This window comes from Triturus cristatus, chromosome 10 (genome assembly GCF_964204655.1).
Source record: "Triturus cristatus chromosome 10, aTriCri1.1, whole genome shotgun sequence".
NCBI classification, from domain to species: Eukaryota; Metazoa; Chordata; class Amphibia; order Caudata; family Salamandridae; genus Triturus; species Triturus cristatus.
In genome coordinates, this window is record NC_140593.1 from 1,138,838,606 (window position 1) to 1,138,865,698 (window position 27,093).

Here is a 27,093-nt window from a genome sequence, read left to right on the forward strand (position 1 = left end):
CTGTGTGCTGCCAGGGAGGTCCTGCCAGTACCACTTGGTATATCAGGTAGTATTTGTAGAGCTTGTCTTTATTGGGGTGGGGGTGACTGGGAAGAGGGCACTATATTAGGATTTCAGCATCAACAGTGGGGGTCTGAAGAAGCTGCAAGGGCTGGTCCTGATGGAGCCCATCCTATGGGGGTATCTGAAGGATGTGCTCAGGGTCAGACTGGCCTGTGGGGCAAGCTAGCTGAGCAGAAGGCCTGGATTGACAGGTGAGTGTTTGGGTCGGGTTTTGGCTGTGTCTGAGCTGATTTTATGGTCTTGTGAGACAATTTTTTACTGTTCATAAACCTGCTATTACCTAAACCATTACCTGCAGCAAGCACAAATACACGCATTCCCATAACTTTGCAAAACATTTTTACGAAGTGTCTTCATAAGTGGAAAATTGCTCCAGTTTGCAAATGATTGCCTAGTGGGTGAAATGAGGAGGAATTCCGTTTGAAGGGTGTTTAGTTTGAGGTGGTTGGAGGTTAGCCAGTTTAAGGTTTTGTGCAGGGTACCGCTGAGTGACTGGATATCTTCAGGTGAAGATAATTTCCTGTACAGTTGGGTATCATTTGCATACATGTGATATTGGATGTTGGAAGCTTTGAGGGTTGATTGGATTTGACTCCTTGCGTTCTGTTGTTGAGAAAAGAGGCAAACCACTTTAGGACAGTGCCCGAGAGCCCAATCCTACATTCCAAGAGGTTCAGAAGGCTGTCATGTTTGACCGTGTCAAATGCAGATGAGAGATCGAGTAGTATTAGTAGGCAAGCTTCATTCTGATCAAGCAAAGAGAGGGCATCGTCTACTATATGAGTGATGGCCGTCTCAGTTATGTGTCCAGAGCGGAATGATATGATTGACGCTTGGGTTGCTGGTCTATGGTGTGTTGATGCGTGGGTGGAGTTTAGCCTTGTGTATGTCAGGTTTTTAAGGTGTCTCAGGGTGAAGTGAAGAGAATTCGTATTATGGAAGCACATTTGAGTTATCTGAAGAGTAAATGTAGGGATTCAAGTCCACCCTGACAAGCACAACAAGCCGGCCCTTGACTTTTTGCCTTTTGGTTTGGTTGCCCGGATAATGGACTCATTAGAGGAGCAAGAACAAGTGGTGGAGGTTAGGTCAAGAACAATAATCGGGTGTATTGCTGGTGCTGTTGTTGTGGTCATGTGATCAGGTCACAGCGCCGGGACACCCCTGGGAGTAGCCGCGCGCTTTATAAATTCCAGATAACCTAACATAACGGGTGATTGGCTGGCCTATTCCTGATGAAGTTATTGTCATGTGATCAGGTCGCAGGGGTGATTGCCTCACCTATTTCTGATGCTGTCGTCATCATGTGATCAGGTTGCACTGGCTGCTGGTTCACCATGGTGGTGTCGTAATGGTCTTCTGCTGCTACAATGATATCAGATTAATATCTGGAACAGTTTTACTGTGCTGTCATTGATAGCCATCTTGCTTGGGCTAATGTGGTCATATGAACAGGTATCGGTGGCCGTCGGGTGAAACGTCATTGGCCTCAGGGCCATCCACTGTTTTTATTTTAAACATGAGTCGTGTTCGATAAAGTTTCAATGGGCATTAATTAGCTGGATTTATGCAGACTCTCGAACTTTACCCTCCTTTCATCAATGTGCACAAAACCTTCCAGTTTCAAACTTGTGTGTAAGTACCTTTTATAAAAAAAAATATGCAGATTCAGAAAACGAAGCCAGAATTATTGCAGATCAAATAAATGCGTTCCCGAAAGACTAACCACATACACTATGATTAGAGCGACTATCGCTGACTGTTGGTATTACAGATTTTGCGATTGCGATGCTGTAGTAATGGGTGACCTGCTGAGTCGATAGAAAACACAAACGTTTGATGGGGAAGCACTTTAGCTCGGTTTGCTGAATCTGCACAAAAAATGTTCACAAAACATTTTTGACCACCGTTGAATTTTTTTTCTCCAAAATTCGTACTGATTGTTCTTGAGCGGCAAAGTTGTCAGGGGCCCAAACACTGGTGTTTCCCATTTAAACTTCAATGGAAATATTTGCTCAAGCGCCCAGCAAAGACTGGTAGTCAAATGTATTTCATGCTAGACTGTAAAGTAATACTCAAACTTAACCCCTTCAGTGCCACGCCCTTTCCCCCTCCTGTGCCGGGCGTTGCATTAGTGGGTGGGGTTCATGACGAGATAGTCTCGTCATGGGCACAGCGCAACCGTGCTCCATGACGAGACTATCTCGTCATGGGCACTGAAGAGGTTAAAATCCTTTAGTTGTTTAACACTTTGCTTCTTGAGACAGTTATGCTGAAACATTGTGTTAAAAAACTCAATCTGATTGGCCTAGAAACAAAAGCCTCCCTTCAGTCTTCATGAGATGACAAACCTCTAAACCAGGTGTCTCCAACCAGTCAATCATGAGCCACCAATAGCTCACAAGCACCTTCAGAGTAGCTCTTAGCCTGGAGTTTGTTTTTAAATAAAGACAGGGTCACATTTTCCTTTTAAAGTCAAGGGAATACTATGTTTATTTTACATTATCAGGCTGCAGATAGCAGGGCCTGATAATGAGCAGCGCTTGAGTCACATTTATGACGTAGGTGAAGAACTGAGGCATTTTACTCTTAAACAAAAGTCCTTGTCTACTCATTATTGGAGCTGTGAACAAAATGATATTTCCAAGTAGTTTTAAATGTGAGAAAATGTAAATGAAGAGGTAACTTAATGTTTAAGTTAACTCTTCTTTTTAATTTGATCCCATTGCAAAGTGTTGCATTAACAAACATCAGGCCTCTTACTCCCAGTGTCCACTAGACACTGTGCCATATTCATAACTCAAAAATACTGTAATTTTTTTCAAATGGGAGAAAGTTAAAGTGGATACAAATATTTCTATGAAACATTAAGTCAAAGTTTTTCTACAGATTCAATAAAGCCAATTACGTTTTAATATGTTATGAAGCATGTTTCTTTACATTCAATTCCCCCTATTTAAACCAATGGCTGTATTTTTCTGTTATAAAAATGTAACTGTGTCTACAGGACACTGGGTGAAAGATGCCAGCTGATTGTAAATGTGACACTTTATAATGGGAGAAAAATTAAATGATGAGTTTTATGGAATCCTTATAAACATAGTTTACTCTTCAGTTTAATTTTCCCCCATTTCAAAGTGTAACATTTACACACAGCAGGCATCTTGCTACCAGTGGCTGGTACACACGGTGTCATATTTAGAACTGAAAAAAATACGTTTTTTTTAAGTTGGAGATATTTAAAGTGCAGAAAACTTTTCCTAATTGTGAACATTTTTTGCAAAAAATTTTGTCTGCACTTTAAATTTCTCCCATTTAAAAAAAAATGGTTGTATGCTTCTGTTATACATGTAAAAGGTCCACTTATGGCAAAAGGCATGTCCTCTCTCACAAGTACTGACGACCTAGACTCTCATTTTCCAATACAAATATATACTATTTATACTTACACTTGTACATATATCCCCAAAACCACGCTCTCACTGACACACATGGCTGCCCTGTCATAGTGCCCCTAGTCAAATTATTTTGTTCAAATCCTAGTCTTTGGCTTAGATCCAATTAAACTCGGTGTGGAGGTGTCTAGTAACAATGCGCGAGTTGCTTAGCCTTCAGTAGCTCACAATGATTTTCACTGATCTGAAGTAGCTCTCACTACAGAAAAGGTTGGAGGCTCCTGCTCCACACTCTGACATTCGTAACCTCTTACACCCCCATCTTCATCCCCGAAACCTTTCTAGTCACCGCTCAAGCCTCTCCTACTCGCCCTCCCTACACTTTTTCTAGCTTTCTGTTCACCCTCGCATTTAGCTGCTAGTCCTTCCTTCACTCTGTACGGCAGGCTCTAATATTCGATTGTTTCTTTATATATTTTCATATTAGATTATGTACGTGCAAGATTACTTACTGCTCCTAGAAATTGGACTCCCATCATTTGTTGCACATTAAAATATTATGATAAATAAACAACAGAGGCTGATTCTTTTCCCTCTTTGGTCTGAAACAAATGATGGCGTCCTATAGGTTCAAGAGTGTGCCCTGGAGGGGTGGAAAGCCACATTTTACAGCCAAAAAAGAAACACAAATAAAACGTGAAGTTGGAGCGCAGGGCTCGGCTGGTTCTTAATCCCTCTTCTTCCTGGACCTCAAACCCAGTACAAAGTAAAAACAATGCGTCTGAGCTGGGGCCTGGGCACTGGTTCACAAGTTCAGCCCTTCAAAACCCAAAGAATTCACGGAAAATAGCCAATTCTGTTTATGAAGCACAACGATGCGCACAATGTACATTAAAGAATACTAGAGTGATTGTATGTCAAAATCTTTAGGCACAGATATTGACCTAAATGTATTACAACCCCACAACATAGACGATAAACAAGGCGAGGAGGTAATCATATATATGTTTTTTTTTCTTTTCTGACTCCACATCTACCTACCTTGATTACGTTAGCAATCGATACTGTAGAGTCAGTATATGTGTAGACCGTCATGAATTTTTGTAGAATGCCCTCTGTGGTTGCCTCCTGTGATCAGTAACTTTCCAATGATAAAAGTAAAATAAAAAGCCCAGGTGATTGATTGGATGGTATACTTGCAATCCAAGATGGAGTTAACTTAACTAAGCAAAATTAAATATCTCCCACGCACTGCTCACAACCTCACACATCATCGTTGACATCAGTGGTGAAATGAAAGGCATCACGATTGACATTTAGTGACGATCTAGTGGAGGCTACAAACCGCTGCTCTGTTCCCCATCTGTGTGCTGATGCAGACACATAATCTTGTTTATACTTCTATCCAATGCGGGGACCTGGTATGTTAAAAGTGGTTTTACAACTTTTTAATTATTATGTTAAATGTATAAGAAGCTTGTATTGCTGTTGATTGAAAGTACAGCAATGTTTATTTTTTATTTACACTGCAATAACTTTATCACTTTTATCACCGTACACAACTCCTAGTACAAGGCCCGTGCCATCCTTGAAGGCATCACTGACGTCTCACAGGACTGTTCTTTTACCTATCTCTTTGCTAACCATGTAAGCATAGCGTTGTTTACATATGAATCCTTTATGAGGACATCTGCATGTTGAAAGTGGTACTGCAGCCTTCCAATTACAATGAAGGGGAAAGAGAGTGTTAATGTTAAGTGTATCTGGAGAAAGATTACTTAATACATGCAGATGACATGATAAGTAACATCATTAATAACACTATGGGGGTTATTAGGATGGCAAGCAGACTTTAGTCCGCCCGCCACCCTAGCGGTGCTGAGACTGGCCGCCAGACGTGCAGCGGTCCCGCACCGCTAATTAGGATGCGACCGCCACCCTGGTGGTTGTATTCTGCATTTTTGACATTGCGGCGGGTGCTGTGGTAAGCAGCACCCGCCACAATGCCAAAGTGCCATGCACAATGTGGCAGGCACCACGTGGTGCCTGCCACCTTGTGTATGGCAATGTAGGGGGGTACCATAGGTATCCCCCATGTGCAGCCCTCCACCCCTCCTTGGGTCCGCAACGGGCCCCCAAAGCTATTCCCAGCCAGCCTTTTTATGGCGGCATCGCCGCCATGGAAAGGCCTTTAAAACCACACATCCTAATATGGATGGCATTGAGGCCCAAATACGCCCGGCCGATTGCCATCCGGCGGAAAAGCGGCAGACACACTTTGCGTCTGCCGCGATACCCCCCGCCATTATAATATGGCGGGGGGTAAATCGGGTTGCAATGGCGGGCGGATCACCACCGCCTGGCCGGCAGTGGCAATTCGCCAGCCATCCTAATCACCCCTATGTATCACAGCACCACTTTCTTCATCAATGGCATCGCAGAAGCCTCAAAGTATCGCTCTTTTCCAAATATATAAGCTGTAATTGCTGGCTTTATTCAATATGCAGCCATTGCTGGAGCATCTGGACATACCAAGCGCCCCTGCTGCCTCCCATTAAAATGAATGTGTAGGAGAATATGTATTGCTATTGAGTGTATCTTAATATATACTGTCTAGTCATAATAGTGAAGTCGTGATGTCAAGTATTTGATTGTGGGCATGCACTGGGCTTACAGTTCAGCCTTTGCTTCCCAATGGTTGACTTTATTGTCACTCTCATTTGCTTGTTTCTCACTTAATGGTTTGTCTTCCTCTCTTTGTGTTTGTCTCTCTCCTAGTGCCCACCCGCTTTACAGTATTTTTGATTGTTCTAACTCTATCCTGCTACTGCTCACATTTAAGGAACACATTTTTTCTTTTTTATTCAGTACTCCATGAGAATGCATGTGTTTTCTAGCTATCTCCCTGCAGTGCTGCTTCGCCTATTAAATACTTGCCTCTCCCTTTCCCCCTAGTGTGCTGTGTTGCTCCAGGCCCCTCCCAACTTGTCTGTAAAAGCAGAGCAACAGGGATATTTTTGCTGGGGTATGTTTGAAGAGCAGACTTTAAGGGTTGTTTTGTTTTATCTCCTGCATTCCATATGTTACTTGAAAGCACAAACTTTAACACACAAAGTCTTTTTTGGAAACTGAACAAAGGGCCATCTGCTGCACTCGAGCAGCTCCTGTATACCTGATTATCCTCCATCCAGGATGGATGAGGAAGACGTAGATCAAGTCGATGGGGGCCCGCCGTTGACAAGTTGCCACAATACCCCACCTCGACCGTACCTATGAGGCAGAACAGGAGACTTTTGAAAGTTACAGGCTCAATGGATACCCATATTACTTTCCGACAGAGGGTGACGAAATGATGACACGTTAGTAATCGACTTACGAGCCAACAAAAACTAACAATAAAGGACCCTTTGAGCTTCGAATTAGGTCCTGATGAAAGCCCAGACCCTGATTAGCACTATAGGCTGAAACATGTTCAACACTTACTTGTGATGTTAAGGACAATTTACACATCCGTAGAATGTCACCACTTCACTTCACTTTTTAACCTTGCCCCTGTACACTTCACACCGAATTAAAACAATTGTTTTGAGATACAGGGGGTACTTTTAAATATCACCATACAGATTCCACCAGTATTTTCCCTCGGAAGGAGGTTGTGCTCACTAAATGAAGTGAGTACCTATGTGCGAAACCCAATGATGACACCTCCCACCAGTACACCATAGTGGTGATAACTTACACCACCAGTGGCTAAGATTGGTTGAGAGTTTTGGGTCAATACTTGAGAAATCCAGACCCCGCAGGACCGACAAAGCTCACTCTCCTTTGATTATGGATGCAGTTAATCAGCTGGCATCTGAGGAAGAAGGTGTGCTTAGAATGACACTTCTCCTAGAGGCCCATAAATCTCTTCCCTGGTTTACTGAATACTGTGGAAAGTAATTTAGGCCTTGGCAAATATTTCCCTTTACATACCGACATTTCTTTATTCTTTTTATATTTTGTTCCGAGTATCCCAAGTAAACTTAAAAAAAAAAAAATGCCTTTTGTAAAGATAGAAAACATTGAATTCAATGTGATTTTAAGATACCATAAGGTGTGTGTTTGCTTTTCCTCCAATATTTTGAATGTTTTTTTTCTTATAGCTTTTTTTAACAATATTTTACATGCAAACATCGGCTAACCAACCAACCTGGCATTATAAAGGCAAGACCTATTGGCTTTTCCAATGCTTGTTTTTAAATGGCATCAAAATACTAACATGTCTTTGTTTGGTTACACTGCACGTAACCTGCCACATATTTATTTTTATAACATATAGTTTATTTCAAATGAAGTAAAAAAATGTGTTTTAATCTGAACAGGAAATGTTTATTGTACTGAAAAACATAGGAACATCACTGAAACCCATGCAATACTCTATTTTTCTAGCACCGTCTCACAGGTTATTTGGTAGACTTCTTCTGAAACAATGGGGCTCTTCTCATCTTACCTGAAAGCCACTCGTGGTTCATAAAATCTTTCAAAATCTGTTGCTTTACCTAATAGTCATTCAGATGGGTCATCCACTCTGATGCTCGGTCTTGTTCAGGTGCTTTGTGGCTACCCCCATTTGCATGTTTGGCACCCTACAAAACGGTACCAAAACAAAGCAAAGTGGACTTTGGTTATCCTCTCTGACACATAGCCACTGACGGAGGGACAGGGCTAGCACTTCTGTACATGGATGTAAGGCAGTTGATAGAGGTGCCAACATTACATGAAAATAGTCAGAAAACAGCCTTTTTGTTAGCTGATGTGCGGTCCTCCAACGGCAAAGTCATATTTTGCCTGTAGGACTGGTAATCCTTGCACCCTTACTGAGTAGTCAGAGGGGGGTGTTTGCAAGGTGTCCTCTTCTGGTTGTAACCCATACATTCCCAGTACCTTGCAGTATCCGTTCCATATGCTGTTCTGAAAGGGTGTGCCCCTCAAGCAATGATTTCCTTTGTATGAACAAAGAGTGCCCGATTTATTCAGGCATACCCTGGCAAGCAGGGGCTCTCTTCGCATTTACATAATGTTCATTTCCCAGCATGCATCTGTGCAGGGTGTTCTCTGCCTGGTATTTTTAGCAATCCTCTTTTTTAGTTTTTTAACGACACTGCTAGGGAGGAAGAAAAAAAAAAGATTGTAGATTTCCAGTCAAAAAGAGCATGAAATACATTTATACCATGTAGTTTTAGGGTACATTTCACCTGGGACATGCAGACCTTCTTGAGTCCGGGGAGGCTTAGCAGCCCTCCAAATATGTCAGTTGCCTTGCTTAAACCTCACAGGTTTGTGTGACATATACAATTCGATGTGCAAATGTACTGTGCCACCTACAGCTCCTGCCACCACAGCTTGAATGAGGTCGCCCTTTGTCTTAGTATGATGCTAAAGCAGGGTCGCACTGGGGCAGAAAATAGGTCCAGGCACCGAAATAAGTGCCCCCATACTAGCAAACCTGGGGCTGTATTACATAAGTGTCCCAGGGGCGCAACAGGCGTTTGCACCCGCTTTGCACGCCCCCGGGGCACTTTGGTATTACAGAAGGGGCTGCAGATGCTTGTGCAGCCCTTTCTGTAATACAAATAGCTCTGGCGCACATAAAGTGCCAGCGCTATCTTCAAGTGGGCACACCCTCATTTGCAAGAGAGGGTGCCACATGCAAATGAGGTAATCCCTTTGCCTCTGCACCGTATTACCGACGTGGGCACAGAGGCAAGGAAGCTCTCAGGAGGTGCACTGACAGTGCACCACCTTAAAGATGGCGCACTGTCAGGGAGCTTCCTGATGGCAGCCTTCTGCAGAGGGTAAGAGGGGTCCTATGGACTCCCCAGACATCCCCTTGCAGGCGGGTGCAGTCATTGATTACACCCTCCTGCAAGGGGTATTCTAATCTCCTTTAAAAGAGCAGGAGGGTTGCCTCCTGCTCTGTGAAAAACAGAGCGGCTTTAAAGCAGCCGCTCCATATTTTACGTGATTGCGCTGCCCCCAGGGCAGCCAGAATTTCGCTGCAGCCCTGGGGGCAGCACATTCCCCATAATGTGGCACATTTTCCTTCATTCCTTCGGGCGCACCTTCTTAAAGGTGCGCCCGGCGCAAGGAAGGAAAATGTGTTGCATGTGTAATGCTGCCCGTGATAGCTAAAAAGTGGCCCACATTTGCAAATCGAGGCAGTTTTTTACTTTTAAAGACATGCTTTATAAATGTTTTACAAGGTCTCGAAGATGGCATGTTTGTGATAATATCCGGGATATCCAGACCATAAAATAGGCCACACAACACCCAAAAAACACAGCCCACACACTGACGTCAGTCCAGCTCAGGGATGCTGGTCTGCAGGTCAATCAGGCAGTGGCCGTGGGCTGGTCTGACATCTCAGTGTGTGGGTGGTATTTTTGGGATGCTTGTGGGCCTGTTTTATGGTCTGGTGGGCCAGTTTTTACTGTAGACTTCCATCATATGACTATAAAAATTGCCAGCAGCAAGCACAAATCCATGCATTCTTCCATACTGTGAAAAACATGTATGCAGCGAGTCTTTACTAGTTCAAAACTGCCTCAATTTGCAAATAAGGGCACTTTTTTAGCAATATAATTCACTAACGGGGGCCACTTCTGTTTTGGTGCCTGGGCCTATTTTTTCCACCCGGACCCTGGACCAGCCCTCCTAGAACTGCCAGGTTGCTCAGTAGGCCAGTACGACACTGGTGCCAAGCAAACCAGCAAACCCACATATATGAGCACTGTGTGCATTTATCAGATCCAAATGCGTTCCCTCCTAGTTTGATTTTAATATCTTCATACTGCTCTGCTTCACGGGTGCCTTTCTTTGTCCCTCGTTGAAATGTTTTTTGATTGGTTTTGTCCTCTTGTCCAGTTTTTTTCATTCCAAAATTACAATCCACGTTGGTCCAGTTCTCATTACCCAGGCCCGCACGTTCTGCCATCCGTACAATGCAGACTAGGTATAAGTGCCTAGAAGCTGTTCGGTTTCCAGTGTGTGTAGTAAAGATAAGCCCATGTATTTGCTCACAGTCCAATGACATGTAGACAAGATGGAGGGAGGGTTGCAGGCAATTTTTTGTTCCTCTGTGTCCGTCGGGAGCTACCAGGATGTGGGGAGCAGGTGTAGGGTAGAGTGTCAGGATGAGTTAGGAATATCATCTTGCAAAATCACCATGTTCATCAAGATAGCTCGGTGGGGTCAGGCATCAGCTGCAGAAATTGTTATGAAACCTGCAAGTCACATGATCTGAATCTGGGGGGCCGATTCAAAATGGCACCCCCATGACTGGGACAGTAAAAGGTTGAATTGCTTAATACAGACATTGGCCATTAACGAGACTAGAACATTCTGGACCAGAGCAGCCATTTTGCATAAAACCTTGTTATGCTATATACATGTGCTCGGCATCCCTCAAAGAACAAGGGCTTACACAGCTCAGCTTGCCGATGAGGGTTGTACGAAATGGTATGGTTAGACGGTTCTCAACTTTGCAAATTTTATAAAAATTGTGTAAACAAAGCTGCTGAAACAAATAAAAAAATGTAAAGCTGCAAAACAAGTGGTGCAGCTCTACATGGGGAACGTTCTGCAGCTGCATAGAACTGCAGACATACCACCGCACAGCCGCACACATACATGCCCTGTGGGGGACCCACATCTTTCCTCTTGCCTGTAGCTGGAATTCCCTAGGCAGGACATCGAGTATGGCTAAAGATGGCGGCCATTGAGTTTCCTCACTGTTACTCAAGGATAGGGCTGGTTGCCTTGAGTTACTGTGGGGAGAATAAATCTCTGCAGCCAATTGACGAGCAAGTCTTCTGGCTCCAAGCAATATAACATGACTTAACGTGTATTTGTAAAGCGCACGTTCACCTTTGGGCATCTTGACCCTGAATAACAGATGTTTATTATTTCCAACTCAGTGGTACTCATTTTATCGACCTCAGGAGGATGAAAGGCTGAATGAACCCAATGGGATTTTAACCTGTGGCCATGAAGTCAAACAAAGGCCCCTACAGTGGACGCATTAGTTCACTAAGCCACCAGACCCGACCAATATCAGATGTTGCAGGCAATACTTTACTTCAGGCTAAGGTGGAATACCTCAGCCTTCTTTGCAAATAGGAACACATTGTCTCATTGGGCTACACAGGTCAAATTAATAGAAGTGTGCACTCCTTCACCAGACACATCTAATCTGATTGCACAAAGTTCTACAACCACATTAGAAAAATACACATTCGACAGACCCGTCATCCCTCTGGCTGAGCGGGCGAATACAACAGACCAGTGCTTTAAATAGGGGTTTGATGCTTTCAATGGGAGATTACTGTGAGTTCTGAGTAGCAAACGGGTCTTGTAGTATACCGAGTTTCTCCACTTTTATACCTCAATTTTAATCCGTATAATAGACGCCCTCTGTCCCACCGAGTAGTGCAGGGACCTACCTGGTCTGCGTCCCTGACAGTAAAGCGCCGTCTGAGGTGCTCGCGCGCTGGGCACTCTCTGCGCACGTGTCAGGCGGCTCAGTGCGCAGGCGCGCAGGAGCCTCCCCTCCGCGCGCGAGGCGGCAGCGCGCCCAGGCAGCATTTAACATTTCCCTTGTCCTTTCCTGTCAGGGAGAGAAATGGGTTCCCGCTGCGCGATGAGAAAAGCCATTATGCTGGGAGGAAGGAGGCTCCTCCGCGGTGGGGGGGACCCCCCTGTGGGGGTGATGTTGGCTTTCTTCGGTTACGAGTTATGAGCAGCACAAGGGAGCCGCGGAACATTGAAATACCCCCTACTTAGAACTAAACCTCTAATGACAGTGAGCAAAGCGACCCTTCCAAGAATGGCTCCATTCACCCATTCATGCATGCGTCTTCCAATCCTTTCATCCTCCTTGCATTCATATATCCTTCCATTATCCCGCACTTCCATCCCACCTTTCTCCATCCTACATCCGTTCACACGTTTATCCATCCTTTCACTAGTCCATGCGTCCACCAATCTATCCAATAACCTTTCATCCATCCAACCATCATTTCATCCATACTTGCCACATTTCGTCTTTTTGTTCTTTTTACCCTTCTTTCCTTCCTTTTGTCATACTTTCGCTTTTCTTCCTGTCTTGCTTCTTTTCCGTCACATTTTCTTACTTTCACCCTTTCTTCCATCCTTTTCTCCTCTCCTTTTTCTACCCTCAATATGTATTTTTTTTAATCATCTAATTTTTCCCTCTTACCTTTCTCCTTTTGTTCTGTTTGCTGCTTCTCCATTTACGATGTTTTTATCATCTCTTTCTCTGTCTCCTTAATTTAAGTTGGCTCACTTAACAGTCTTCGTCTCCCAAGTCCTAGTCCTGACTTGGTATTCCCTTAAACTTTTTTAAGTGCAAAATCTAAAATTAAACTAATACATGTACCAGTGGGTTGTTTTACCATGGCTTCGGGTCCAGTGGGAACCAGCACTTCAGCTGCTAAAGCAGGGGGTTCACATCACCACTGCAGCAGCACGTGGCATTCTGTTTGCAGGCAGCTTGCCCATCCCCTTTATGGCTCTTCGAAATACTGCAAAAGGCGTGAAGTGGGCAGTTATTTACCTATACACGTTTAGAGAAAGGGAACTAGTACTTCTGACATAGACGCTGGTGCATCATAAAACAGTCGTAGAGCAGGCGCGCCCCCTAGCGTGCCGACGCGGTAAAACATTCACTGTATTTGTGAGTTGTGCCATTGCTATGAGCTTGTCCAGGTTTGAGGCTTTGCACCCCTATATCCAGTTAAGTCAGCAGAGCGGAAACGCCTTTTAGTCCGCCGGGCATTTCCCTTGTGGGCTAGACCTTTGGAGTCAGTTCTCAAGGCAAAAGGCCGCTCCTGTTGGTTCTGTCACTTCTCCCACCTCCCCGTGATTAATTGCAGCATGCACAGGAGGCTTGGAGAGAGAGGAGGGGAGGTGGAAGGCAGAGAGAAAGTGATCACAGAGGAGATAATGCATGGATTCCTGGAAAGAGAGAGATTGCGCGAGGAGATAAACAGAGCAGTAGTTAATTTATATATAAAAAAATAAAATAAGTGCTGGGGTTCTCATCAAGAGGCAGCTTGCACCAGCCCATTTCTGCTGTTAAAGCCACCTAAAACAGAACTAATTACTGACCATGAAAGCGGGAAGAGGGTGTGGTGTAATGGCCAGAGCTGCCAATTTAGGAGCTAGGGAACCAGGTCCTAGTCTCTATGTTGGCTCAACATCCTGTGATTCTAGGCAAATCACCTAATCTCCCCGTGCCTACCAAAAATGAATGTGTGCTTAACTGGTGCTCATGAAAAGTGTCAGTGTTGATGATTGAGTGCCTGTGCAGAGCACCGGAAATCACCGGCTCAAATTAAGCACTGGAAGATAGTGGGGCTGGGTTGAGCGTTTTTGCCGGAGCTGCTGTGGCACCCCAGTCCACTTCTACAGGTGGTTGGTTCTATATCTCTGTTGTGATATTAAGGCTCACCCCCAGCTTTTGCAGCCATGGTGCTGTGCACATGAGCTTGCCAACCAACACCTTGGTCTTACCATATCTGGTGAGGAGGGACAGTTTACAGCTGCCCCTATCCCATGGGTGATGTTTGGCTGTCTTAGTGCCTCGTTACAAGTGCCCCGTTTATTCCAGTGGGACCAGTAACCCAGTGAAGGTTTCATCGGAATGATAGGGTCCGCCACTGGCCAAATCCCTTGGAGGAAAACACGGGAGAAATTAGGAATCACCAGGGAAATTGGACATTAAATTACCGATTCCTTCAGTAGTTCCTCATTTCTTAGAGGAAACTAAGGGTCCCATTATAATGCCCTATAAATTCTGCTCCCCGGAGCTAGCAGTCCCTACCACCAATATCAGTAACTGTGTGGGGTAGAGTTAATGGGGTGATGACACAACACGCCCCCTAGTGGTGATAGGCTTTAAATCCCTGAACCATCCACTCAAGCCTGGAGACCATAGCCTTCATCTCTATGGATCTTTCTTTTCTGACCAATCCAAACGTGTGTGCATGTACGTATTGAATATTCATAACTTTGCATTTACCAAATGACTGCCTGTTACCAGTGATCCAGGCCTGGGCTTTTCCTTTGCTCAGCATTGCTGTCAGAGGTCTTTGTTAAATTGAATCAGAGGAAGAAAACCAGAATTACAACTCCTGCAAAGCATTAGGTTGTTCATTGAAAACCCAAGGTTGTAGCACCCAATGCTCGATAGCCCAGTCATGTGGTAACCTCAGTAGCATGGGGTATACTGCCACTTATTCGCCTGCTAGATGGTATGAAGGCCTGGACCTCTGAAAGTTAGAACCCAGGCAGTACTCAGAGAAATGTCTTTCTAAGAGTTGGAACCGGAAGTGGTTTGGAAAACAGAATTTTTGCTTATGAAAATTGAGTTGAACTTTTTTCAAGCTACTTGAACCAATGTCTTGAGATGGCAATCTGAATTATTTTCGTTCTCCGCTTTGCACATAGGCTAGATTAACCTAGAACCGCGTGTTTTTCTTGGTCATTTCTACGCACACACCATCGTTGGGTAGGTTTGGCGGGACAATGTAGCGGACTTCCCTGAGACGGCTACAGAGCACCTTGAATCTAACATACTGGGACTTGGAAACCATTGGAGGATCTCGACTGCGGCTGGATGTGGCTGCAAAGTTTGTCAATAATTGGGAGCTTGAAGGGCTTATTCCCGGTCACTGCAGCTTTCTTAGAACCCCTTATGGATGTTCTGTGTCCATCACCTTACCCGATTCCGCCCCAGAGATCAATCTAGATCGAAGGGGTTCTTCCAAGCCATAGAGAGGAAGGGTTGGCTGTATTTGGCCTGTCTCAGATCACAATTAAGGTTCTTCAGTACCCAACAAGCTCAACCCTAAAATCATTTCTTATAGCTGAGCAGCACCCCTTTGTTCCAGACCACTCCCACTGGGTCTTCCCAATGGTATCAGCCAGTGGAGCGGACTCTCTCATGTCCAGAAGTGGCCCACTCGTTTCTTTCAATCATCCCAGGCAAGCACAGCTTGGGTCTCCAGAGAGTGGTCATACATCTGGATCTAAATTGTGAAATCAAGAATGACAAGTCCTTCCAGTGCTCGCAAATAAATGCTAATGAAGAGGGGGCGTTGTGAGGTGCTGCTTGGTTTGTCCCATCTTCTGTGTAGGCCGACAATAGAGGCGCGAGAGGTGTTAAGTACTGGTCTGTGTGTCAGTCACCTGGGACTATCCTTTCCTTCCAGGGTGAGGGATTACATTTCTGTGCCAATTCCCCAAGCCTACCCTCTCCAAGACAGGCAGTTTTCAGATCTCTCTGCCAGCCTACCTCCTATCTACAAGAAGGAGGGTCTGCATTCCTGTGTCAGTCCCCAATGTTATCCTCTCTTAAAGGGGCCAGGCTTCGTATCCGGGTCCAACCCTGAGCCCTATTCCTAGGGGTCAATCTGTATATCTCTGAACCAGTGCACAGAGCCCCTGATCCTAACAGATATACAGCTATATTTTCCAAGAGGTTTGCCCCTGTGCCAATCCTCTCGGCTTCCGTACCTAGAGACACAATGGTCTGTGTGGTGGTGGCAATGCTCTATCCTACTCTCCCCTGGGCGGTGACTACGAGCATCTCTGTACTAGTCCAATGGCCGGTCTTAAGGTGGGAGATTCGCGTGCCAGCCCCTGACCGACCCTGCTTGTAAAAGGCCTGCGTTGTATCCCTTTGCTGTGCTCACCCTCTCCTTGGGAAAGAGGAGATGGCGGTGAGGTGCGATAACCCCCCCTCCCAGCTGTGCGAGCAACTCCCGGGCCCTCCCTCTGTTCTTTCCTTTCCGTTAATTATGTTCACCAAGACCTTTTTGTGGTGTTAGAACGGCCGCAGTTTATTCACATAATAGGTTGGTGCACACTTGTCGTGATGGCATTGGTCATCAACATGATCATTTCGGCTTATCTTGGACTACAATATAAGGCATTTTCGTAACAGGTTATACTGTGTACATCCAATAATTTATTGCATACTAATAGCCATAACTTTCAACTGTCGTGACAGTTCTACTTCTGTCACTTACAGCGGGTCATGGCTTCGAGGCTTCAACTTGCTACCAAATATCTGGCATTCGTGCCTCTATGACCTTGCCAGGGCTGCAGGTGTTGTGTCCGCCCAGCGCTGACCATTTGTTACTCTTTTGTCTGCCCTCAAGTATCCCTCCATAAGGCAACCCAAGGACCTTGTCCGGACAATTGCCCTTTTACGTCCTTATGTGAAGATTCTTTCTTGTTCAACCTCGTGACTCCCCGCCCCCTCGTCACACTGCGGCTGTGACGCCCACCTTTTCTGCTGTGGGTGAGTGGGATCATTTTCCTCTGGTGACAAAGCTGGGGACTGCTTGTCCTAGTCGCATTTTAGTCTGTGCTTGGGACCATGCACCTCTTTCTTGATTGGGCTATTTGAACTCAAACTTCCTGGTCACTTATTGGCCTTTTCCTTGGCGCACTCTCGTGCCCCTGTGTCTGCTGCACCCTTTGTCTGCTGTCCACGGAGTGGTTAGCTGCCCTTCCTCTAGGGTCGGACACACCTCCCGCTCAGTGGTAAATCCCATTTTCAATGCCTGATCCTATGCTGTTTGTCAGAGGCGGGGCTTTGTAGCCTGTGTCAATCCACAGACCTGTTAATTTCCTAAAGTCAAAATAAGGAGCTATAGGTCTGTGATTTTATTCAGCCTGTCATCGCCATACAGGTGAAAGACTGCATCCGTGTGTATCACTTGCTCAGAGCATAAGAGTTAACGTGTTAGAGAGACGTGCACTGCACGCACTGGTACAGCTTGGGATAGCTTCATGGCACTAGCTCCCAAACAGAAGGAGGACAGACAGTGATTGTAAAGGATAACATAGCCATGTACAGGGTTGGATTGGGAAGGTGGGCAGTTGTGCATTGGGCGATGGGCCGGTGCCTAAGGGTGACATGTGGGCTGATATTTAAGGGCCTCTGCTTCATGCCTGCCCAGCCAGGCCATCGCACTTCAGACTATGGTGGGCGGGTGATGGTGGTAAGTATGACAATCGGCCTTACTGGGGGCCAGCTGTTGCTCCATTTGTTCGGCCATTCTTACATCGCCCCCCCCCCCCCCCCCCCCGTGGGCCCGGCTTGGCCCAGAAGCAGTGTCTCGCCTCCGACCCCTCCTTGCCGGGCCATCACAGTCGGGCAACGGTGGGTGAGGGAGGGTAGGAGTTTGGAAAGACCTTGCTAGGGAGACCAGGATTTTCTGGCTATGGACCATCTACACCTCAGCCCCCACTGGAGCAGCAGTAGCAGTGTCCATTTTCTTGACCCCTTCACTGCAAGGCCCTCGCCCTGAGGCTATGGAGGGCTGGGAAGAGAGGGACAAAAGAGAAGCCTTCCTGGAGGGTGTGTGTATGTGCATAGGCCTCGCTGTGAGGCAGCCTTTATTAAGCTTTTATTAAACTAGGATTTATTAAACCTGCTGACTTTGGCCGTGAGAGACCAGGTTTCAGTCCCAGCGTCGGCTCGGCATCCTGTGATTCTGGGCAAATCACTTAATCTCCCAAGTAAAAATTAATTTGTTCTTGTGCAGTGTAACTGGTGCTCATGTAAATCGCTCCAATGCCCTACCGCCGAGTTCACCCTATGTAAAACTATAAAAAAGCAATTAGAAAAAAAACAGCAATTTATTCATGTTATCAAATTATGCAAGGGCCAGAGCATGATAATTAGAGAGCACTCTTTACATAAAAATATCCAAATGATGTTTTATTTAACATGGCTTTTCTGTCTTTGTTTAGTTTAGCTATTAGTCACGGATGAGTAAAGCAGCTTTAGAACACATTTTAAAGTGCTTTCGCCTTACATTGACCAATCAAAGTACATACTGATCAGAGGAAAAAGTACAGACTTTCAGGGATTTTCTTCATTTTTGTAGCGGCCAAGATATTAAAATACAGGTCATGTCTGTAAAAAAACAGCCAGGTGGCAACCATAGCCAGATCAGGTATTGTGGCCCTCGCGCCATTTTATTTCACCTCGCCCGCCTGGCCAAAATGCAGCGCTTCTCATTTTCACCAATCTTACTGATTCTATAGGCTTTAAAATGCTTAGGTTACCAAACATTTCTCTAACAATGAGTCCATTGAGACTAACCAAATGATGTTTCATGAAAGGGCACGATCTGCGAATGTGGGCCACTTTTTTGGGACTTCCCGGGCCTAATTGCAACCCCAATCCACCCCTGGCCATGCTGTGCCTTCCTAACAGGCAGCTCGCATAAAACTTGGATGTTTAGCCCCCACCGCCCCACCTCCTTTTGATCTGTTCTGATCCACATCTTAGCCCCTAGACCTGCTAAGGGACGTCCACCTGATCGACCATTCTTGAGTATGGGTGAAGCTAGTGCCGCAAAGCTGAAACGCCTGTAAGGCGAGCAGCTTGCAGAGAAAAGGATATTTTAAAATTAGTGGAAGGCCTGTAATATCTGCGTATGCCCCATGTCTTTATTTCAGTCTAGTCTTGAAGTCAGGGGTATCATGTAATCTATTTCAGGCTACCGGTGACGTCACTGTCAACCCAGTGCTGTAGAGTGCTTATTAAAGGCTATAGATGGCGTCACACTGCATAAGGTGATCACACTGCCTGCACAGAGAGTAACATGTAATGACTTGTGGCGACTTTTTCCTCTTTCAAATGCCTTTATTGTGAACTTCTGAAGTTGCAGAGCCATTAGCTGGAGGTGATGAGAAAACACTTCAAAGCCATCTGTTGCAGGGCAGTGCTGCTGACCTATAGGACAGAGGTCCAGAGACCCCACTCTCACCCTTGTCACACTACATTTACTTGCAGTCTGTGCTGTGCTACACACTGCTTTGTTTTACCTGGAAGAGCTGATGAATCAACAATCATTGTGATGACAACAACTTTTTCTTCATAAAGCAGACAAAACTGCATCATTGCATCTCATCTTTAAATGCTGTAAATAACAGGTGTTACTATTGCCCAATTAATTTTATCTCAATTTATCAACCTTGGAAGGATGGAGGGTTGCGATGGCCTTGCTAGAATTAGAAAACATGGCCCACAGGCCATAGAAGATTTGAGTGGGAAACGCCATGACCTATCTTTCTGGCATTTTCTGAATATCTGCTCAGTGTGCATCTTTTATGTCCCAGGATGCGCAGCATCACGTATTAGGTCGCAAGATGGAGTGAAGTAATAAGGAAGAAAGTATGGACAAATGGTATTGTAAGTCATGTTAGAGTTGATCATTGCAAGGAATAAGTTACCACTAACTATGTGTGCAAAGGATTTTGCCAGAAAAATTGGAGGTCAGAGACTACATTGCATGCTTTATGAGAAATAGTGAGCAGTCCGAACAATATTTAAAGTCGCTTTGAAGTTCAGTGACACAATCGCATGCATTATATGGAATAAAGTATGCCCTACCGCATACAAATGCTATTGCAAGTTAGCATGGAGTCCACTGATCTTATAGTAGGTTCTTTAAGGAATAAAGTACCACTACAATCAGCCCTAAGCATGCTGCAAAGGGCCCTGGAGTTTCGTGATCTAATTGAATTTATTAGAAGAAATAAAGCTTCACCACAGTCTGTAGCAAAGACATTGCAAATCACCTTGGCTCAGTTATGTTTTAGCGTGGGCTGCATGGAACTAAGCTCCTTCTACTGAGATACAAAGGATATATATCTTGCTTTCCAGGAACATGCACCTTCGTCTCTAAGCTTTTTTAAGCAGTGTCTGAAATATGTGGTAACTTGGATGGAGGAAAGCGGTCTTAAACTAAACTCAGATAAAAGGGAGGTGCTTTCCTTTGGCACTAAGCTTGCCGAGGATGATCGTTTGTGGTGGCCTCCTGAAGCTAGAACTCCTCCGACCCCTACTTCCTGGCCAGAAAACTTGGGGTAAAATTTGACTTGCAGCTTACTTTTGAACCTCAAATCAGATCTCTCTCTCCTGCTTGTTTTGCCACGCTGAGATCCCTTAGAAGAATGCACCTCTTGACTCAGATGGACTCCCGAAAACCAGTTGTCCATGCTTTGGGCGCAGCTAAATTGGACTTTGCCAGCAGTCTTGTTTAGTCCTTCGGACCTTCCTTATTCAGCGGCTTCGATATATCCAGAATTCGGCTGATCGCCTTATTCTGAAGCTCCCCTCTCGTCTACCTATCTCTTCTTATTTGAGACATCTTCACTGGCTTCCCTTTATTAGGAGAATACAATTTATGGGTCTCACTTTAGTTTTTAGAGCCTACAACTTCAAGGGCCTTCTTTCTCTTAAGAGGAGACTGAGGCCTTATTTCCAGTCCAGATTCGTGAAATCCAACTATTTGACACTTCTTTATGTTCCCCGCATTTGTGAAGTTAGATGAGGTGGTCGTTCCTTACTTATCTGGCTTCCACATTGTGGAAGTCTCTGCTACTTAGTCTCCGCTGCAGCCCTTCGGAATCAGTTTTTAGAAGCAATCTCAAAACTTTCCTGTTTGATACGCATCTTATGGCCAAGTATTTGTTCATTTCTCCTTATCTCTTTTGGGCTGTCCGCTAGCGCCGGGACACCTCTACGGAGGTAGCTGTGTGCTTTTTAGGTCTCGCCTGAGCCAGCACATGCGCTGCTCTGCGAGACATTTAGAAAGGGGGGTTTTAAAGTGCTACCAGAGGCTTTTGCTGGCCTCAAGCTTGTGGTCACGAGCGCAGCCACCATGTGGGTTTGTGTCATGGCTCATTAAGCCTTGCGTGCCTCTCTCCGCTTTGCTTGCACTTCAATGCCCTCCCCCACCTCTACCACAGATCGCATTAACACTCGTGTGTTTTTAAAAAAATTTCGGTTTAGCGCGCGCTCGCACACAACTGTCTTCCTCATTAAGCAGAACACTTTCGCTTTCCCGCGTCACTTTCAGGGCTGCGCCAACCTGTCCCCCCTCTCTTCCTCGTTAAGCAGTTCCCAGGTCACTTTCAGGGCCGCGCTGCCCGCCCCCCCTCTCTTTCTCATTAAGCAGAACACTTTCGCTTTCGCAGCCGCGTCACTTTCAGGGCCGCGCGGCCAATGCTTGTTTTGCATGTGAGGCTTACTGCTGCATCTGAGTTTATCAGTAAAACGTTTTCTCTTTCTATGGAATCTCAAGCAATGAGACTATATTCTTTCTGGATTATGTCACGTGACCACACAACACCTCCGCGTCATATGATGGCATCAGCTGACTGCTCTGCTGGTTGTCTGTCATTCAGGGAGGCTCATAGTGGCTGTAGTCCGTGGTCTACATTGTGGAAAGTGAACCAGAGGAGGGGTCAGGCGCACGCTTCAGGGCACAAGGTAAGTAAGGGAGTGTGCACTTATGCAGTGCTTGAAGGTTAGACCTTGCCGGGCTTAGAGTTTAGGAGGCAGGATGGGCTGCCCAGACACCGCAGTATTGCTGCAGATTTGTAGACACTTCATCTTCTATTTTTATGTTAAAACTGTTCGATAAAGCCACCAATATTGATGTAACCTAAGATAAACCACGATGGACAGTGTACTTCTCGACCGGGCGTTTGTCCACGCATATAATAGAGAGGCCGGTGTTAATTTGTTACCAAGCAGTGGGCAAGAAACTAGAACCGTTATGCCAACCTGGTTCTCGCCCTTAAAATACTTCGTGCATCACCCGCCACTGTGCTGCAGACCCTATTCCGAAGTGGCGCCCACCCTTAATCCCTCTTCCGACAGTCAAGGTAGATTTTGGCTGATAGCTCTCAATATTAAGTTGTCGGATGTGTTGTGATTGTAGAATGTGATTGTAGAATGTTGTAATAACTGCTACAACTACACGTAGTCGGATTGATCATTATGGGATGCCAATTCTCACGCAGTTATCTTTTTATTTGTATTCTGATAGATGTGTTTTTGCTGACCTCGTCATACGTCCAGTACTACGTGTACCATAATGTAAAGAACACTGACACTTGACCTCTGGCTCTTCAGGTTTATGATTAAAATGTATATATTTTAAGGGACTTGTTTATACGATTAAACTGTATAGGATGAGATTCACTTAAGTGCTATGAATGAGGCATTAGCATCATAATAACTTGTGCTACACAAATGCCAGTGAGGTAACGTTAGACTACCCCTGTCTTTATGCTTGTGTTGGAAGTTTTTAGGTGTTGTGTGATATATATATATTTTTTAAGCCATATCTGAAACTTTTCCAGTTCAGAGCTCAAAATCCAGGGCATTTCTGGACGAAGGAGGCTCTTTTTTTTTTTCCACTGTGTCCAATTCTACACCAATCATAGAATTCAGAGTGACCTTTCGTTTTTCTTGAATTTAAATAATTTGAACAAACGTTTAAAAGCATGTGAGCGTAATGGAACCCAAAGAACATAGCAAACATATTGATGTTAATTTGGCCACATTCTGACAGTATTGGGATTCAGCGCCACTGTGTTCTAGGACATGACGTTCTAAACGTTTCATTCACTAAGCCAGATACTAGTTGAGTTTTGTGGGGAGCCTATTAAAATACGTGAAGACAGAGTATAAATGTTTATGAGCGGAAAATGGGCTGCATTACCCGAAGAAGTGATAAAGTTTGATGGAATCTGAAATCGCCCTGGGTGCTTTAAACACCAATTTAATTTAAGAGCAGCAAATATATATATTTTTTATACTTTACGTAAAAATGTTTAGACCTACAAATTCTCGAGCTCATTCTTGCATTTGAACCTTTGGACTACAGTTCACTCCCTCGTGGGACATCATGAGTCACTGTTGAGGACATTTAAGGCTTAACAAACACGGACATCGTTTTAATCCCAGAGGTGCGACCAGAACCAGAGCAGCTACTATCTTGTCGCAATTATCTAATTTGTACACCTCCCCTACTTAACGCCTGAATCTGGCTTTGCATGTCTTTATTCACACTCCAATTACACACGTTCATACTGCTGGACTTTGACAACCTGTCTCTGCATCCACACAGTTGTTTGGCTACAACTTCTACTGCACCTACTCAGAAAGATGTTATTTGCTTGTATGATGGAAGACCTAGTGTAAAATATTACTCTTGCAGCTAGAGGAACCATACATTACTCTGATGTGTCTGATGCCAACGATGGTGGGTGAACGCCAGGCTCCAGAAAGTGGGTTAGAGTTAGTTTCCCCTATAACTGAACGAGTGTTCCGAAGTTTCCAAGGGAATAGTCTGGCATTGTGGATTGTTTTAAATATATGCTTTCTTTGTCTGAAGATTGTAAAACAGATGGCACTAACAGTGTTATTAACAAGAACATTCTGTCTCCTGTTATAAGGGAGCCTTCAACATTGAACTCTCCCCCTTTCTGGCCCACAACAGAGAGAACTTTAGTGTAATGCTACTTTTGTGAGACATGTAATAATTGTAAGCACAAATGGCATTTCTGTTAGCCAAAGTGAACTATGCCTTAGCTACTGTACAGCATGATGAACAGTATACCACTGCTATGGATGCAGGACATTTAATATGTCGTTGACTATTACTCCGATCTGTAGTGAAGAGCATAGTGATTCGCAGATAAGAATTATACATTGGGGCCACCTAGCAGCTTCATACAAAGAGTCCTCAGAGTCTTTCTTCTAAAAGCATTGTGCTGTACCACGAAATGATTGCACAGTCTACCTGAATGAGCCCCCCACTAGAACAAGCATTGGCATAGCCAATAGGTCTCGCCTTTGGGACCTTATAAGTGTTTAGCAATGCAAGGATATTGTGTTGCATAACTAAATACTTATAAGGTCCCAAAAGCGAGACCTATTGGCTATGCCAATGCTTTTTTTCAAATGTCATGAATTGAATTAAAAGTCACTTTGGAGATTAGTGATTCTTTAGTATCTGCTACGAGGGATAAATGACCCCCTTCCATGTGTACAAAGGATAGCGCCAGTCACCATGTAGAGTAGACTTCTGATAGCATGTATTTAAGGAATGAAGTACCTCCCTTCCATACATTCAACAGGTTTTGCATGTTAGCTTGGTTTTCCTCGTAAACAAACTTGGCGGTTAGGATGTTTCTCTGTTAAGCCACAGGATTTAACACATTACGAGCGATACATTTTTTTCTTATATTTTTCATGATTTAGAGATCTGGGTACAACTGGGGCTAATTGTGTTAGTGTGCAAATTCCCATTTGCACTTGGAATGACTTGGAATCCAATGGGATTGGTCCCAGAGTTGCAACCAGGGCCTCAGAAATATATTAAAACCTAGTACTAGATTGAAAGTTGAATTAACTCTTCTCTGTTTTCTCTCTCTGAGAAAGTTGCTTAACTCCCTCCGAGCCCTCAAATATCTTGAATACTTGCACACTGAATGAGCTGTACTCTGACATACTGCTGCTTAGAAGATATCTGTTTGTGTCCTAGAAGTGGCTGCATGCCCAGGGACTTTTTCAGGTTGTCAGTTGTGTAGTGTGTTGACAAGATTCTGTGTTTGTGGTGTGTGTTCATCCTCACCTGGCCCTGCCTGTCCATTTCTGTTTCTAATACGCTTTTTTTCTCGCTTCTTTCAGGACCCTCGAAGCAAACACAGATTTAAAATCCACACATACTCCAGCCCCACGTTCTGTGACCACTGCGGCTCCCTGCTGTACGGGCTGATCCACCAAGGGATGAAATGTGAAAGTAAGTGCGCTGCCTGGTCTGTGGATAGGGCTGTGGGGAGCGAGGCTGATGGAAGCCTCTGGGTGTTCAAGTGTGGTCAGAGGGGGCCATATGTCTACGGAGTGCTGACCACAACTACATACATGCCAACTCACATAGTCCCCCTGTGTGACTCACGATATCGGCTTCCATCGCACGGTCACATAGTGGCAGGGCAAATGAGCTGAAAACCACTGTAAACAGCCGAAGCTTTGAATCATCGACGTCCATTAAGGGGTGTGAAAACACCCCAGGACATTGGCAACATTCTCGGCAGAGTCATTTTGGGTGGTTGGAGAGGGATTGACAGCGGGGTGGGGGTTCAAATGTGCCTCGTAGGTACTTCTTGGCGTGAGGCCCCGCCCCCCTCAAGGCACCGTCCCTCCTCACACAGTGAGATTGTTCTTCAAGTTGGCAGGTATGCAACTGATGAATGTGGAGGGATCTGGAATTACGGGGATGGCGATTTGTGGGAATGTGGTCTGGGGGAGAACCCGAGACACGACCCGTAAAATGTGTGCAGGAATAGGGCAGACCACACAGGACTGGGCTGTATCTGGTATTTTGCTGCCTGCTAAATGCTGGTCAGGAGAATGTTAAGGCAGTGGGGCCTGAACTTGGACATGTTGTTTTTGTGGTGTAGCATGTGTGTATAATACAAAGTGTAATTTGTATGTCATTGTAAAGATTTCCAAATCAAGGGCTGCCTTTTCAAAGTGGTTTCATGTTTCCCTCACTGAATGGAGTCTGACTTGATGTGTGGCCAGTGGTGTTTGGGACTGTGGCTCTTCTGAGTGGGTGTGTCTGCACGGGTGTTTTGTCAGTTTCATGAGTGAGAGCAGAGTGTAGTACCAATCACTGAATATATTTATCCTTGGTTAGCGCACACATAGTCCGGAAGATGTAAATGTGTGGCAGTTATTCGGAGGAAGCGGGTGATGTTAGGTGCGGTAGAGCGAGTTATAGTTATCTGAACTAACTATAACGGGGGAATTTCATTGTTTTTTTACTAGTGAAATATCCACCTAACTATAACATGTGTGAAACCTATGGTTTTTTAAGTGAATATATATATATATATATATATATATATATATATATAGATATCCAAAACACAGTATTTCACCTGGGGCCAGCCGAACTCGCAGCGGGTGCAACCGGGAAGTGGTGGTGGAAACCACTTATTACACAGCAAAAACAAGGAGTTCATGGTACTCCCAAGGTCCGGTGCACTCACGGGGTATGTGTCGGCTATAAAACATCCGCAGACGCGTTTCTGGCTCTTGCCGTCATCAGTGCGGAAAAGCCGTCAATAAAAACATCCCCTCGCCTGCCGCTGTTAGAACGAGGGGATGTTTTTATTGACTGCTTTTCCGCACTGATGACGGCGAGAGCCAGAAAACGCGTCTGCGGATATTTTATAGCCGACACATACCCCGTGAGTGCACCGGACCTTGGGAGTACCATGAACTCCTTGTTTTTGCTATATATAATATGTATATGTGTGAGACCGGCCTCGTGGCGTGGGCCCTCCCGACCAGCAAGTCACACTACAACCACGCCGAACCTCGTGGGCACGGCCTTCCGACTTCCGTGGACCAACATCCCGAGGGCCGACCAGATCCCCAACACGCATGCCCGGCCGAGGGAGAACGAAACCCCCCCCCCCCAAACCAGACCGAGAGGCGCCGACCCTGTCACACCTCTGGTCTCTTCCCCGAGGGAGGTTTCGATCGACCACCAGGCCCCCGGTGAGTGGGCGCCTCTCCTGCTAGGCGTCTGGAGTCCCTCCCGGACACACCTGAACAGATCAAGGGGCTGAGCGAAAGGAAACCCCGACACACCGCCCCCCAGGCACCAGACCCCTCTCCGCGAGGACTCCGGACTTCAAAGAGGAGGGGGAGTATAACAAGGGGTGCTGAGGGGAC

The 27,093-nt window shown here is 45.2% G+C and overlaps 1 protein-coding gene across 2 annotated transcripts in view; it reads left to right on the forward strand.

Annotated features, from left to right (window-relative positions):
* The window catches only part of PRKCB (protein kinase C beta), a 1,047,370-nt gene that overhangs the window by 437,792 nt on the left and 582,485 nt on the right, over positions 1-27,093 (forward strand). For both annotated transcript variants that reach the window (XM_085629465.1, XM_085629464.1), the window contains exon 4: positions 25,036-25,147. In XM_085629465.1, coding sequence (XP_085485591.1) covers positions 25,036-25,147 — 112 coding nt within the window. The remainder of the gene's footprint in view (positions 1-25,035; positions 25,148-27,093) is intronic.